The 16,487-nt window shown below is 38.2% G+C and overlaps 1 protein-coding gene across 7 annotated transcripts in view; it reads right to left on the bottom strand.

The window, feature by feature from the left end:
- fto (FTO alpha-ketoglutarate dependent dioxygenase) overlaps nucleotides 1–16,245 on the bottom strand; it is a 175,232-nt gene extending 158,987 nt beyond the window's left edge. The window contains exons 1-3 of one of the 7 annotated variants that reach the window (XR_009203813.1): nucleotides 16,049–16,243; nucleotides 14,345–14,378; nucleotides 13,743–13,939 (exon numbers count right to left, since the gene is read on the bottom strand). Coding sequence is in view for 6 of the 7 variants with exons in the window: in XM_058381918.1 (XP_058237901.1) it covers nucleotides 13,743–13,939; nucleotides 14,345–14,378; nucleotides 16,049–16,090 (273 nt within the window). In the remaining variant the exon portion in view is untranslated. Of the gene's footprint in view, nucleotides 1–1,252; nucleotides 1,271–13,742; nucleotides 13,940–14,344; nucleotides 14,379–16,048 lie in introns of those variants that run through there. The other 6 variants (XM_058381918.1, XM_058381915.1, XM_058381914.1 and 3 more) reach the window with 6 other exon arrangements.
- Between the last annotated feature and the right edge of the window lie 242 nt (nucleotides 16,246–16,487).

Genomic DNA, 16,487 nt, shown 5'->3' with positions numbered 1-16,487 from the left:
ATAAAGCCTGCGTCTATCATAAACAACAGGGAGCTATTTACTCCATTAGACGCCATAAAACAAGTCTATAAAGCAGCCTTGGCCTGTTCCTGGGCTTACTGCTCACAGGTGGATCCTGGCCTGCTCGGGATTACCTAACTGGCACCAACTCCACACTTACGCTCCTGAGTAGCTGGCATCCGCTCACATCACGTTCTCTCATCTCCAGCTAAGAGGGGGTGGGAGGTACGACACAGGGGTATATAAGCACCGCCCCCCCGTCTCCAGCCCGAGGCTCCGACTCGCACGCCAGGTACTTACAGTCGTTTTCATTACCCCTTCCTATTTATAGAAAGGAACTTATGATGTACAAATTAGCTGTTAGCATTTACAGCGCCTTGTGAAAGAGGCCTCCTGTAGCCTGAGCCAGCCAGGGCTTTGGGTCCAGCGATGGGAAGCAGATGTCAGGCAAAAGCCCTGCACTTTCCCTTTACAAGAAAAGGTGAGCCGTTACAGAGGAAAATAAATTCGCAAATAAACAGGCGAGAGTGGGGGGGCAGTGTGTGCCAGAGCAGGTGAAAGAGGAAAAGAGCAGTATGAGAGTATGACTCAAAAGCAGTCTCAAATTCTCCATTCTGATTCCCCAGAAGGCGTTGATTCATGATTTCCTATAACGAATGAACAGGAAGGAGTCTCCAGTGTCAGAGCTTCAGTTTCCTAACACAAGTTTCTCATTACCATGACAAGCTAAGTTTTTATTTATTTATTTGTTTGTTTGTTTTAATTAAAAGAGAGAGACTCTAATGAGGGGACGACGGTTATAAAGAGGTTATAACTTATAATGTTTTATACCGTTTACACATAGCTACAAGGACAGACAAGGGGCAGTATAATTATTTAATGAATTAGAAAATCAATTTGTTGTAGCATAAGAGAAACAATCAGTCTTTCCAGAATTCCTCCTTCCAATAAAGACACATTCACAGAAAGCTGTACCCTCCTATGAATATCACAGAGTTTGGGGGGCGGTGGTAGCTCAAGAGGTAAAGGCTCTGACCAGAAGATCTGGATTCAAGCCCCAGCACTGCCAAGCTGCCACTGTTGGACCCTTGAGCAAGGCCCCCAACCCACCCGGCTCCAGGGGCACTGCATCATAGCTGACCCTGCGCTCTGACCCCAACCCTCCAAAGATGGGATATGTGAAGAAAGCATTTCACTTTGCAGTAATGTATATATGACAAATATAGACAACTTAACTCCCTACAGGAATTACCATGTTTGGAAACTTCAACTCTGCTTCAATTCAGTCTGTAGTTCTAAAGGAGTGGAATTAAAACAAAAGCCAGATAAATGTTGTGGTGAAAGTGAAATATAAGTGATATATTAGAGAAATTGATTATGGTATAAAAGAAGATGAGTCCCACTTACCACACACACACACATACACACACACACACACACAGCAGATAAACCATCCGTGTCTAGAGCATTAGATCAATCCTGTGTGTATTCACCGGTCCTCTGGGACATTCCTGTGCTTACTGAGAGTATTGATTATTGACTATATATTAACACCGATCACAGCCATGCTGACAGATGAACTCTAATCGAACAGGTCAGCGAGGACGGTAACTCACCAAAGCCTGACGCGTTTCATGTAGCACTCTATGTTCATTCATATACACATGTGGACTAAATTGTTGATACCCTTCCATTAAAGAAAGAAAGAAAAAACCCACAAGGGTCACTGAAATAACTTGAAACTGCCAGATTTATTATTTTTATTTTATTTTATTTAAATGTTTCTGTTGAACCACAATTCGAAAGCAATGTCTGATTTTTCTTAGTCAATGTTCAGTTCATTTTTATTTATTATTATTTTTGTCAGTTTCAAGTGATTTCAGTGACCATTCTTTCTTTCTTTAATGGAAGGGTACCAACAATTTTGTTGGTCACTGAAAATAAAAATAAAAAAATCACAAAATTCAGATGCTACTTCTCTGCATTTTCGCTATTTATTTTTACTGTATCTTCCAATATTTCTCTATATTTTTATATTTTATCAGAACCAAAATCAGCTTTATTTCCAAGTACTGTGGGTTTTTGCCATGATGTAAGGGTGCCTATTAGTGTAAAGCAAGTGTAAATAAATAAATGAATAAATCTTCAGTAAATTTTAAGCATGAAGAAATATTAACTGTATAATAGTGTGGTATAATATTGTATAAAAAATGAACAAGTGCAAACATTAAAATACAAATGCATAATCTGTTTGATTTTAGTGTATTTTTTTTATTTTTATTGTATTAAATTTTATAACAATTCATTAATTAATATTTTGTAATAAATATTTTATTTCTTTGTGTGTATTTTATATTTATTGTATTAAATTTTGTGTATGTGTGTATGATTGTGTATGAGATAAATAAAATTCCAATTTGAATTTTGCAATAGAATTTCCTGCTTGTTAAGAGCTGGATTAGGGTGTGAAGTATAAATCTAAAATCACATTAAACCTCTGGATAATGCTTCGTTTATATGTTTTGCGAGTTTAAAGAAATGATTTTAAAGAAAAGATAGGTGCTTGGATTAAAGCAGGAAATAAGACGAGAGTCAAAAATAATGGCAATGAATTATTTTAGCCTTGCAAAAATGAGGGACATAACCCTTTACACACTCAATAAATACAGAAATGAATGACTAAAGAAAGAAAGAAAGAAAGAAAGAAAGAAAGAAAGAAAGAAAGAAAGAAAGAAAGAAAGAAAGAAAGAAAATCAGATAAAAAAATAAATAGATAAATAAATAAATTACTAAATAAATAAATACACAAATCAGGCCTGAGCATTAATTTGAACAACAACCAAAAAAATGTTTAAAAAAATTTAATAATATAAATTTCATATTTTTGAATTTTTTGATATAATCAAAGACATTTTTTTACACATTTTAGCTCAGAATTAATAACCGAATATATAAATACTTACATTAATTACACATTAAATTTAATTATTATATTATATTATATTATATTATATTATATTATATTATATTATATTATATTATATTATATTATATTATATTATATTATATTATATATTTTTATTTTATTATTTTTATTATAAGTATTATTCTCACTGATTTTCTCAATGTCATCCTGTTACTAATACTAATAATATACATATACAATATACAAATAACATACTAATAATAAACATAAATAAAAGATTTCCCTAACAAAAGTGTGCATTCTTAGTTATTTCAAAGAAAGAATTAAGAAATAATTTTGGAGTTAATATACAGCCAGGGACAAACTTCAGTATCGCTCGGAATAATAATAATAACAAGAATTTCAATAAATTTTAAAATAATTCTGGTTCCAGTCTTTGCCCTGTTAGACACACTGACCTGTAGTTAACTAAACCCGGCGCTCTGAAGCAAAGCTAAACATCGTAATCAAGCGTATAATAAAAACGTGCATCGTTTGCGTGGGCGGCCTCCTTCCGCCTCGAAACGCTGCGCCGCTACTCGCAAGGCCTGCGTACAAATGTGGCACTTAGCTAAGAGAATAAAATATCACCGTCATTATATGAGCTCCTTCAGCAATATCCATATTTCCAAAGGACCATGAATAATAAAAGCTATGGGTCTGAATTTTAAAAACCTGGACATAAGTCATGGTGGAGGTTTGATCCGCTGCAATGTATAGAAGCCTCGCGACAGACAAATCAAGCTAAGTCCACATAAGGGATCAATGTGAGCACCACGGGCCCCGGGGTCGCCCTATATTACACCGCAAACTTCATATTCACTCATTGATTTGCTTTTGCGAATAGTATATCACTAAACTCCGATGGGATCCGAGACAGAAGCGGGGGCCAGGGTCAAGCATAGCACACACACACACACACGCAGTCACACGTTAGCCGAATATTGATGGCCGAGCAGAAAGAAATGACTAAATATCCAGATCAATAACTAGTTACCACCACGACAGCCTGCGAGATGGAGATATATAAATATACATCTTTATGGCTACGGGAGCATTCATAATGAGAGGCTTGAATGAGTGCTTCCCCTTAAGGTAAAGCGTTTGATTAGCGCCAGAGCAGAGGTTAGCACTAGATGTGCTGATACTGAAAAAAAAAAAAAAGAAAGGCTAAAGTCTGCACTGAGCGATGGGACAGAGGCTAACTGGGTGTGACGGTGTTGCTCTACCTCACTAAGACCTCTTCTTCTACTCGTGTTAATCGAGCTTTAATCCGTTAGCGATGACACAAGCTAGAGATCCAAAGCTAAGGAGCTAGGGTTAACATTCCCATCAATAATCACTGCAAATAAACATCTTAATATAGTACATCACTGTAATAATATAATAAATAGCTGAAAATAGTTATCTTAATGCTATGTGATATACACTGATGAGGCATAACATTATGAGCAGTGAGAGGTGAAGTGAATAAGACTGATGATCTCATCATGGCACCTGTTAGTGGGTGGGATATATTAGGCAGCAAGTCAACATTTTGTCCTCAAAGTTGATGTTAGAAGCAGGAAAAATGGACAAGCGTAAGGATTTGAGCGAGTTTGATGAAGGGCCAAATTGTGATGGCTAGACCACTGGATCAGAGCATCTCCAAAACTGCAGCTCTTGTGGGGTGTTCCCGGTCTGCAGGGGTCAGTATCTATCAAAAGTGGTCCAAGGAAGGAACAGTGGTGAACCGGAGACAGGGTCAAGGATGGCCGAAGCTTATTGATGCACGTGGAGAGAGAAGGCTGGCCCGTGTGATCCGATCCAACAGACGAGCTGCTGTTGCTCAGATTGCTGAAGAAGTTAATGCTGGTTCTGATAGAAAGGTGTCACAATGCATGACGGGTCAGGGCTGTTTTGGCAGCAAAAGGGGGACCGACACAATATTAAGCAGGTCGTCATAATGTTATGCCTGATCGGTGTAATTTTATGTCTATTATTTTCTTCATATCATAATATTATATCATATCATATAACATCTAGAATATTCCAAAATTCCAGAAAAATAGGACTATTGTAATCTGCTTTATTCTATTTAAGTTGAAATTTTATCATTAAGCAAGTATTAAGATACTATTTTACTAGCTAGACATTATGGACATAATAATAATAAGTTATGAGTAGAAAAACTATTTTACAGGTTTTAGCCTTTTATCAAGAAAACTTCAAACTTAATTATTGTGATAAATTGTCCCTTTCACAGGCCTGATATTTTTGTAATAAATTTCAGACATTTAATTTTTTTATTTTTCAAAAATCTGAAAAAAAAGATCATTTGATGTTATAATTTCACATTGAATCTTTTAAATCGTTCAACTTTTCAACCTTGGGTAATAAAATAAAATAAATAAATAATAGAATTTTCACATAAATACGTTGCTTAAAGGGCAAAGTAGGACTATATTGTGTATTATGTGGAAAATATATATATATATATAATAATTTAAATTACTAAATATTAATAAAGTAAAATTACGCTATTATGCAAAATTTCAGTGGATAAAAAAAAAAGTTTACTATTTTACAAGGTAGCATTATCCAGATTTATAATATATATTCATTTATCATAAAATTCAAATTTATCCATATGCTATTTTTTATGTAGATATGATAATTCATACAGTTTTGTTCAAATTAAATGGGTTTTTTTGTTTGTTTGTTTGTTTGTTTGTTTGTTTGTTCCATTTCATCTGCTGGCTAGAATTTTACAGGATGAACTTAAAATCTGTACATTTTACTATTTTTTTATTTAAGATTTAATATAAAATTTATCCTGTATTGCTTCCAGAAGTAACTTAATAACTTTTTTCAATTTATTTGTGACTGAGCCTAAAACTTGCCATTGTTAGACTGACGAATTTTGCAAATTTTCTATTGAAAAGAGCTTTTCTTCCTTTCAGTAATGAGCCATTCAAAATAATTCTATAAAGTCATGAAAATATAATAAATTGTAACGTGCCACAAACACACCTTAAGGTTTAATGTTAAAATATCGTCTGGGGGAGTTTTTCCCCGCCGCCGTTTGCTCGTACATGCTCATTAGAGACAGACATATATTTAATTCTAAACTCTAAGAATATTTATATTTCTATATAAGCTGCTTTGAGACAATGTCCATTGCTAAAATCTCGAACTGAACCGAATTTTTAAAAATATGCTTCATTTTGCTGTACTAAACATCCAGCCATTACTCTCCTATTAGAAACCAGCGTGGCTTTAATTGCACATGTCAGAAAAGCTAAACAAAGACCTTGTAAGCAGTCAGCTGAGCCTGTCCTTATTTACAGCACAAGGTCATTAGTGAAGACAGCAGCTCCCTCATTACTTCGACTCCAACACCGACCGGCCATAAAGAGGCAGGAGACCAGATAATGCCTCGTCCCTTAATTAAACAAACTCTGCTGCTTTTACTTAATCACTGTGTACTATTACCCTTCTGAGACTCGCTGCTCTTTTAAAATAAAAGTCAAAGCTAAGGGGGGGGTGGGGGTGTTGGGGGGTTAATCAGACTTCCAGATTACCTTGTGAAATAAAACCGTGCCTTACTGCCCTTTTACTTCCTCCTCAATAATTTCTTATTATTTATTTTTACCGATCCACAATTATATAGTATACAGTATAAGTGTGCTTCCTGACGTCTGATTTTACTTCATCACCAGCCGCTGAACATCCTATTTTTATTTAACTTCTATCATAAGGGTGTGAGTTCAGCCTTAAACCAGGGTGAAGGAGGAAGAAAGAGAGAAAGAACAGATGGAGGCCTCGTGTGGGTAAAGGCCATGGTGAGCTGCAGCTATCGATGACGGTGACAGGATTGACATGTCATTGTGGCATGTGTGTGTGTGTGTGTGTGGATTAGCGGTATGATGGCCTGATCAATATGGCCATTAGGAATGCAGCAGGAAGTCCCCCCTCCACCCTGCGGTAATAAAGCAGGAGTGTCGAGCTGCTACTTCATTTGCTACCTCCATTAGTGTAATGGTATCATTATCAGCCGGGGCAGTATTTTTCTAACCCCACTCCACCACCTTGTTTCCTCTCTCCTTTCTCACTCTTTATGGACAGGCGCCTGATGAAATCCGGAGGTTTACGGAGCATTACCTCCCTTGCTCCTTTACCTTTCCTCTCTCCTTTTTGTCATTCTCTCATTTTCCAATGTCGAAAGCGCGGCGCGGCGTGACGTGGAGCGCTGTCGGGTGGAGTGATGTGATGTGGCTCACACGTAGCCGGGTTTTTATGTATTCCTGAGTGTGCTTTACGCCAACAGCATGCACTATTTCTCCATTATGGAGTCATTAATAGAGGCTGGCCACGTGTCGGGTAATGGAGAGAGGGAAAGGGAGGAGAAAGCTGCTGATTAGGCCGAAAGTGACACCGCGCCGCGCTAAAACATCGGCTCCGACACGACAGCGCCTGGACGTGAGGGCCCGTAAATCGTTAGCTTTACACTAATTTACAGGGAGCCATTTTAGCAGGGAGGGGAATCGATTAACCGAGACGGGCTGTGTGGTCACATAATCAGCCTGTAGCCGGAGCTAGTTGTTAATTTAACAGAATTGCCAAGGGGAACACAAACCATTTTAATGAGTGTTTAGGAATTAAATAGCCTAAACAGCTTGCTCCGGCAAACACACGAGCCCTGAAAGCCAATGAGCCAAAGCCACTTCGACTGATAGGCGGAGAGGGGGATGAAATAAAAGAAAGAAAGAAAGAAAGAAAGAAAGAAAGAAAGAAAGAAAGAAAGAAAGAAAGAAAGAAAGAAAGAAAGAAAGAAAGAAAGAAAGAAAGAAAAGCTTTGGAACATCTGGCAACCCTCTGCTGTCATTACTTATAGTCCAGTCAGGTGAAAAATCTCCTTTATCTTTCTTTCCTTCTGTTTTTTTCCCATCTATGCACTTTTTGGTCTGGGAAACGAATATTTCATCACAGGACAAGGTTATTCTGTCAGCATAGTGTCAAACGGAGCAGCGGATCCTTCACCGGTTACATGTACTAAGTTTCCCACATGGCAAAAAAAACCCTCTGTCCGCACATGTAACTGCATGCCCAATAAGCAGTATTTATAGTAATCTACTTTAATTGAGCCTCCACAGGCAGCCGGCTTTGTTGAAGTGGAAAGCGGTCGCTTTGTCCAGCGCTTTTAGATCAAATAATAATAACGCTGACTGTATTTCTACGAGGAGAGGGCCGTGTAAGGGCGCTTCTTAAGCGATGAAGTCATCCTTTAATAGTCTATTAGCCAACAACATGCCGTTTTTATGGTACAGGATGATAATTAAAACAGGCTTTTCATCATGCATGTGCGCCACATGTGGGTAGGAAATCCCTGGCAAAGCCAAACCCGGGACGTTTTTTCTTTTTTTCTTTCTTTCTTAAAAAGGCTTCAAAAGACAAATCGCTCACAGTCTCTTCGGAGACATGCGAAAGGACACGCCGGGTTACGTCCAAGTGACTGAGCAATAGCAGCAAACGTGTCTTCGTTTAAGACTACAGCCTGTGTCCACACTTATTACTTATTATGATAAAGTAGAGCAGTTTTTCGCTGTAACAAGCCGCAGGCAGAAAATCCAGGCCTCTGATTTGACTATTCTGTGGTTTTTCAGCCATTTAGCCACGGAGTCATGGAGCCATGGAGTTTTGCCTTTCTTACGTCTTTTGTTCATCAGAAGAAAGAAGAAGGAAGGAGAGAGAGAGAGAGAGAGAGAGAGAGAGAGTTTGTACTTTGTACTTAACAGAAAGGTGACAGAGAGAAAAAGAGAGAGGAAAAAAGAACTGGGATTGAGCTTTTAGTTCAAATGGATTCAATCACAAGCCAGAATTTCAGGCCAATATCACTCCGATAATCAGCACTAGATCAGTATCTGTCTGCCTGCTCATCTGTCTGTCTGTCTGTGTTCCTGCCTTCCTGTCTATCTACCCCTCTATCTATCTGTCTGCATGTCTGTCTGACTGTCTCTCTATCTGCCTGTCTTTCTCTCTACTCTGCCTGGCTGTCTGTCTCTCTTCCTGCCTGCTTGTCTGTCTCTCTTCCTGCCTCCCTGTCTCTCTTGCTGCCTGTCTCACTGTCTCTCTGCCTGTCTGCCTGTCTCTCCACTTGCCTCTCTGCCTGCTTGTCTGTCTGTCTCTCTGCCTGTATGTCTCTCTGTCTGCCTATCTCACTGTCTTCTACCTGCATGTTGGTCTCTCTACCTACCTGTCCGTCTCTTTACCTACCAGTCTCACTGTCTCTTTACCTACCTGTCTCACTGTCTCTCTACCTACTTGTCTGTCTCTTTACCTACCTGTCTCACTGTCTCTCTACCTACTTGTCTGTCTCTTTACCTACCTGTCTCACAGTCTCTCTACCCACCTGTCTGTCTCTTTACCTACCTGTCTCACTGTCTCTCTACCCACCTGTCTGTCTCTTTACCTACCTGTCTCACTGTCTCTCTACCCACCTGTCTGTCTCTTTACCTACCTGTCTCACTGTCTCTCTACCTACCTACCTGTCTCTCTACCTACCTGTCTCACTGTCTCTCGGCCTGCCTGTCTGTCTCTCTACCCACCTGTCTCACTGTCTCTCTACCCACCTGTCTCACTGTCTCTCTACCCACCTGTCTCACTGTCTCTCTACCCACCTGTCTATCTCTTTACCTACCTGTCTCACTGTCTCTCTACCTACCTGTCTCACCACCTACCTGTCATACTGTCTCTCTACCTGCCTGTCTGTCTCTCTACCTACCTGTCTCACTGTCTCTCTACCAGTCTCATTGTCTCTCCCTACCTACCTGTCTCTCTACCTACCAGTCTCACAGTCTCTCTACCTGCCTGTCTGTCTCTCTACCTACCTGTCTCACTGTCTCTCTACCTACCTGTCTGTCTGTCATGCATAACTGTAGTCAGTGGCTGATCTGTTCATCTGATCCCATCATCTACTACATTCTGTAGCTTCACACAGAAAAACAGAAAGCAAGAGAGTGAAGAAGAAAGAACGAAAAAATAAAAACATTGAATACAAACTAATCTCTGTCAATAAGGAAGTAATAAACACACAGCATGTTAGATTTCACACCATAAAGTTACCAAAACATCAAAATCTTTGTCTGATTGAATCGCTCTTATAAACGGCTGAACATTTCCATTAATGATGAGGTTAAGCAATAGGTGACCAATTGGATGGTCAACACTTTTATACTTCTCTTTTTCATGTTTACGATTACTCTATGTCATGAATAATAATCATTTTTTCACTGGATCTGGATCACGGAAAAACAAGACAGGAACGCTTAACCTTGATATTATGCTAATCCATCAAACACACACACACACAACCAGGCCCAATTCATCACTGATCCACCTCCAGTAAGTGTGAAAGTACCGGAGAACCTGAATAAAACCCACACTAGAAAACATGCTCAACTACATGAAACACAATGAAAAAGCCCTTGTACTCATTATAGCTTTTTTCCTCTTTAAATGATTACATAATTGATTTCCTTCCAAAACAAGACACTTCATCCCTTATTACTGGAAGCAGCACTTCTCTCGGAAATGTTCAAAAACACACAACATCATGTACATTCACATCAACACAACAAGCTCCCGTGGCCGCACGCCTAATAACCTCATACTTCAACACCGTGACCGTCCTGCGCAACAGAAAAATAACACCCCATACCCTGAATGTCATGACTTAACACCCTTTCAATGACTTTGAGAGGAAAAAAGGCATTAAAACAATGGCGTGAGTTCAGGGAGCAGAGCTGGAGTAGAGGCTCAACAAATGCTGAGCGTTTGGTCCGTGCTGTCGGTGAGGCTTTCTGACAGACTGAAAATTAGCTAAGTGTGATGGAATTGCCTCATGAAGCGTTAAAAACGGACTTTTATCGCGTTAAGAAACATATTTTATAAGCTTTTTGGGCAAAGCAGATGATCCCAAGTTTATGCTGTGATGCAATCAGTGACTCAAAAGGACATATAAAGCTCTCAGCTTCAACTTAAACCAATCCTAGATATTAAAATTTAGGATTTTAAATGAAGAGATTATTTTTTATTAAGATCCAAAACTGGACGCTGGATCGGATTTGCGAAGTTTCGGTGTTTCATATCAGTTCAGAAAACTATAGAAAATCCTCTATAAGGAAACATTTGGTTCATATCAGCTGTTCAACAAATGTTCATCATAATAAAATGCTCAGGATTAACACCACTTGATTTTGAATGTATTATTCTGTCTAAATGACCAGGAAAATTTTTTTAAAAAATGCTTAAAATTTTTAATTCATCTGCTCCAGCGATTATAGCTACAGTGTTACTGCTGCCCCTAGTGGTCATAAATGAGAACTGCAGCACAAACTACTGGGGCAGGAATTATGGTGCCTTCAAATCTGGTTAAAAAGATCGTACTTACGAGTTGAATGCAGGTGAATGGCACAACAAACTCGTAATTACGGGTCAGGGTGTTCATTGAGCTGGTTTATGAAGTAAGTTACTGAAATACAAGCAAATTTATACAGCAGCTACGTACACTGATTTTAAACATAAATAAGTGCATTATTTCTTCTTCGTTTTCTAGAAGTAGAGGTAAAAAGCCTTGCTGTATTTTCTGTAGTGAATTAAGAGAAGTTACACCTCCTCCATCGTAATTTCGACTTCCCGACTCGTAAATATGAACTTCCCAGGATGACCAGAACACGCAGTCAGTCTCACGCATACTTAAGGGAAACATAGCAAACAGAACAGATGACAGGGTTGCCAGATTGGACTAGTTTGGTATCTTATCTTGTTTTACAGCAAATTAACCGATACTGAAACAAACAAATTGGGATTATAGAGTGGATAATGTCCACTAGAAATGGAAATAGAATTTCTAACATGTGTTAGAAATGCAGGTGCACTACGGTACAAAAACTGTAGAAAAGTATATGAGAATCCTGTCTCCTGTCTCTTTTTTAAACAAATCCTTCAGGATACTCTCAGATTTTTTTGCATGTAACTGTAATTAGGCTGAAAATGGTGCCAAAACTTGGCAACCCTGGTTAATAAAATTAGCCTGAATTCAACCAAAACATATCTGAAGGAAGCCAAAACAAGCCACTAGACCTCAAACATACTAGACAGCAGAATCCAGTACAAGTGGTGTGTAATAGCCTTGTGAACTGATGACAATAATAACACTGTCTTCTGACCAAAATCTAAAGACATTAAACTAAACTGGACGCATTCATATTGGAGTGGAAGATCTTTTTGTGCCTTATGCGTATGTTTTATCTGGAAAGATGCATGCAGTGGACCTTAAAAGGAAACCTTTACAGCTTTATACACAAAAACTGATACTCTTCAACTATTAGAGCCGTCACTCAAACATGACGTGAAAAATTCCTATTTGAAGTATAACTTGGCCAAACGAATATGAATGTGCAGTCTAAGCGCATTAAATTATTAATTAATTAATTAATTATTGTTGGTTAGCATCTGATCCAGCAGGGGGAGCCCTAAATGTCTGGAATGCCCTCTTGACCCATCAGTAAATTTTGCTAATGACCCGAAAATAACAAGCTATAACGGCAAGTAGCGGAGCCGCCTTGAGAGGACAATTATGACCCAAAATCAGGTAAAAAAAGCAGCGTGTGGAAGTATTTTGGGGTCTACACCATAGATGGCAAAGTTATGGTCAAAGATAAGGCTTGTCAACTAAAATACAATTTAGTGTTAGACTTTCACGACAACAAATCTTAAGGCTCACCATCCCACAAAGAATCAGAAACTCAGTGAGAGGCACAGACGAGCGGATAAGCACCAAGCATACAACCTCATATGACTGCATATTATTCGGTGATGCTGTACTAGGTGACAGCCCTATCAGCTACAGTGGAACCTCAGCATACGAATGCCCTCTCTTAAGAATTTTCACCTTAAGAATGGAAATTTTGCAAGAAATTTGCATTGGCATACGAAGCATTTTCGTCATACGTACAAACCGAACCGAACACCGGCTAAGTAGTGCATACATCCAAGAGCCGTTCAAAACTTCTTAGTGTCAGTGGAAAGCCAAGCGAATCCAACCGACGCGAGGTTACGAATTTGTTTTCAGTCAGTGAAGCTGTTTGGAAAGAGTCAACCCACGATACCAACGTTGCCTTCGCAATGCGTTCAAAAGCTAGGCATTTTTTTGTTAACAGATTGGTGGCGTGGGCGGTCTGTTCTATTTTCAGCCCAAGCTTGGTGGCACGACTTCCTGTGTGGACCCTTGACATGGAATCCTTGGCTTGGGTCAGTTCTTTGTAAGCAGATATACAGTTTACATACGCTTCGGATTGGGAATATTGGTCATATTTTTGGGTGGCTGGAACGGATTATCTGCATTTACATTATTTCTTATGGGAAAATTCATTTCACAATACAAATTTTCACCTTAAGAACGATTTAAATTCATATGCCGAGGTTCCACTGTATTCGCTTTCTTAATTACATGCATAGAACATTCACATTTCTTGTTAATTCGCTTCTTAGAGCTTTTTATTCCTGAACTCAAATTATCATCACTAATAAGCTACATGTCGAGTTTTGAGACCAAATCCATATTAAAAGTCTGATAAGTTAAAAACTTGGAAAACTCAATGATAAACCTATCTGCGTTGTGATTTCCATTATTCCATTGATTGATTGATTGATTGATTGATTGTAGCGGAGACTGCGTTAAAGGCTAGCAGTAGCGTCTAGTCAGTATTAATGAAGTCAGGAATGTTTACTAAACTGAAATCAGGGCTGTGAAGCTCAACAGGTAATGAAGAGTAAAATAAATGATAAAATGATAGAAACTTTGTGTTGAAGAGCCGCAGAGATTCTTGTCGAATTCGCGCACAGTGAAGTCACTCTGATCAACAACATGCTGTTTCTCTCCATTTCTTAATTCGAGTCTCGTCCTGAGAGCTGAGACATTCACGGCTTTATCTGTTCAGCAGAACAAACAAGCAAGAAAAATCATCTGAATGCTGGTGTTCTTTTATATTTAAAAAATTAACATAATTACAAAAATAAAAGTACATAGCTAAGAAAGAATCTTTTGTAAATGTAAAAAAACTGTAAATATTTTAGACTTTATTTTATAATTATTATTTACTTCTGGTATAATATGTGAGGCTTTTTGAAGATTTTATTATTATCATTATTATTATTTTTTTTTAAAGAATTCCTAGGCATGGAAAATCAATGAAAAAAAATAAAAGTATATAAGTAAGAAAGCTATGCATCTTTTGTAAATGTATGTAAAAAAAAACTGTAAATATTTTAGACTTTTTTTTTTTTTTAATTATTATTTACTTCTGGTATAATATGTGAGGTCTAAAACCAATTTACCTTGGCCAGTCCACCTGCCAGCATGTGTTTGGACCTTCAGAGGAAAATAAAAAGAAATGCATGAACCATGGCCTGATCTCAGGGTCACACCTACGACCCTGTAGTAGAATTTGTTTATTATTATTATTTTTTTAATATTTTAATTTTTTTAAGGAATTTTTTAAAGAATTCCTGTGCATGGAATTCCATTTATTCAAATAAGCAGCATTTAAGAAAGAAAGAAAGAAAGAAAGAAAGAAAGAAAGAAAGAAGGAAAGAAGGAAAGAAAGAAAGAAAGAAAGAAACTAATAATTTAGATTTTTTTAGCCTTTAAACACTTTCTGCATGAATGATTGATCTTGTATTCGGGCCTCATCGTTAAACATTCCCATTCCCATGGAAAAGATGATGCAGTTTATACCCTTGCTTAGTGAAAGGATAAATTATTCAATACTTCAAGGCTTTCTGATTGGCTGTTAGCTCTTACGGTGTGATATAATGTTCTAATATGATCAGTGGAAATGATGAAAACTCTATAAATCACTGAGCTCTACAGAAAAGTCTACATGTGATGCATTCATTCGCTCTTCCTTCTGTTTTTTCACCACTAATAGATGATATATATATATATATATAGCTCTGGAAAAAATAAGAGACCACTGCAAAATAATCAGTTTCTTATGTTTTTTTTCTTACAGGTTCATGTATTGGTGAGATGAACAGTTTTGTTTCATTTTTTTGTGAACTGCTGACAATATTTCTCCCAAATTCCAAATAGAACTATTGTTATTTAGAGTGTATATTTCAAGGAAATGACAACACATCAGAATAACCCAAGATCATGCGGTATTTGCAGAGCTTTAATAACTCAAATAAAACAAAATGCAAATCATTTGTAAACAAATTGTGTTAATGCTTTGGCTAAATAACATTAAGAAATGAGTATTTGGTGGAATAACCCCGATTTGCATGAGTTTTGGCTCCATGCTCTCCACCAGTTTCTCACATTGCTGTTGGGGAACGTTATATCAAAAAAAGCAAACAGCTCAGCTTTCCTTGATGGTTTGTGACCATCCATCTTCCTCTTGATGACATTCCAGAGGTTTTCAATAGGGTTCAAATCTTGAGATTGGGCAGTGGTCTCTTATTTGTTTTCCAGAGCTCTCTCTCTCTCTCTCTCTCTCTCTCTATATATATATATATATATATATATGATGCAGATTATGCAAGGAGCCTGGAAAGGATAACTCCAAGTCTGGATGAGAGACATAACAGCTTTATCTCCTGTTTTCATTCATTGTCACGATTCCACCAACATTCTCAAGCAGAAAATCTTTACCAAAAACAAAAAAATCTCTTTGCCAAACTCTTATTTCTGAACAGAAGAGCACGAGGACAGTCGCCTAGAAAAGCAGGGACACCTCGCTGGTCATTATATCTCCCTGCTGTCCGCGTGCACAAACACACAGGAACATTTCATTCCAAATAAATCATCATAAAAAGAAAGAAAGCAAAAAAATTAATAAAAAATCACATGGAAAACGCCAGCAATGGGAGACGCGCAGGTTTGGGGAAAGCTTCTGAGACAGAGAAACAGAGCATGCAACTGCAGCCTGGACACACACTCTCCCACACACACACGCACGCGCGCGCATACACTCCTCACCAACTCCGCAAGTGTGTGTGTGCTGTCTGAACTAACTGAGAGAAAAGTACAAGCGATACCTTTCTCCTCTTTTCCCTCTCACTGTCATCCGATCTCTTCATGTTCCTGGAGTACTGTTTACACTGCCTCGAGTTCACGACGCGTCGGCGCGGGACTTGTAGTTCGCGTCCGCTTCCGCATACGTATTAAACCCCGTTTTGGGAAACAGTGAGACGATCGCTTTCGAGCGATTCGTTCTCGATTTTAATGCGTGATCGATAATATCGTGACTCAACGCGATTTGTTTGCCACGCGCGGCGAAGAGATTCACGCATCTTTCACGGCAGAACTACATTTCCCAGATTTCTTGCGGCAGGAACGCGTAACGCTCAGCTTTTTGCCGGAAGACGGAAGGAAAACCGTATCCTCACGACTCTGAACATAAGGATGTTTTAATAAAAAAGAAATAAAAAATGGATCAAAGACCAAATGCTGATATACACATGTTGTGAAATAAAG

Source organism: Hemibagrus wyckioides, linkage group LG27 (genome assembly GCF_019097595.1).
Source record: "Hemibagrus wyckioides isolate EC202008001 linkage group LG27, SWU_Hwy_1.0, whole genome shotgun sequence".
Taxonomy (NCBI): Eukaryota; Metazoa; Chordata; class Actinopteri; order Siluriformes; family Bagridae; genus Hemibagrus; species Hemibagrus wyckioides.
Note: the sequence above shows the minus strand (reverse complement) of the source record. Positions and strands in the feature narration are given on the sequence as shown.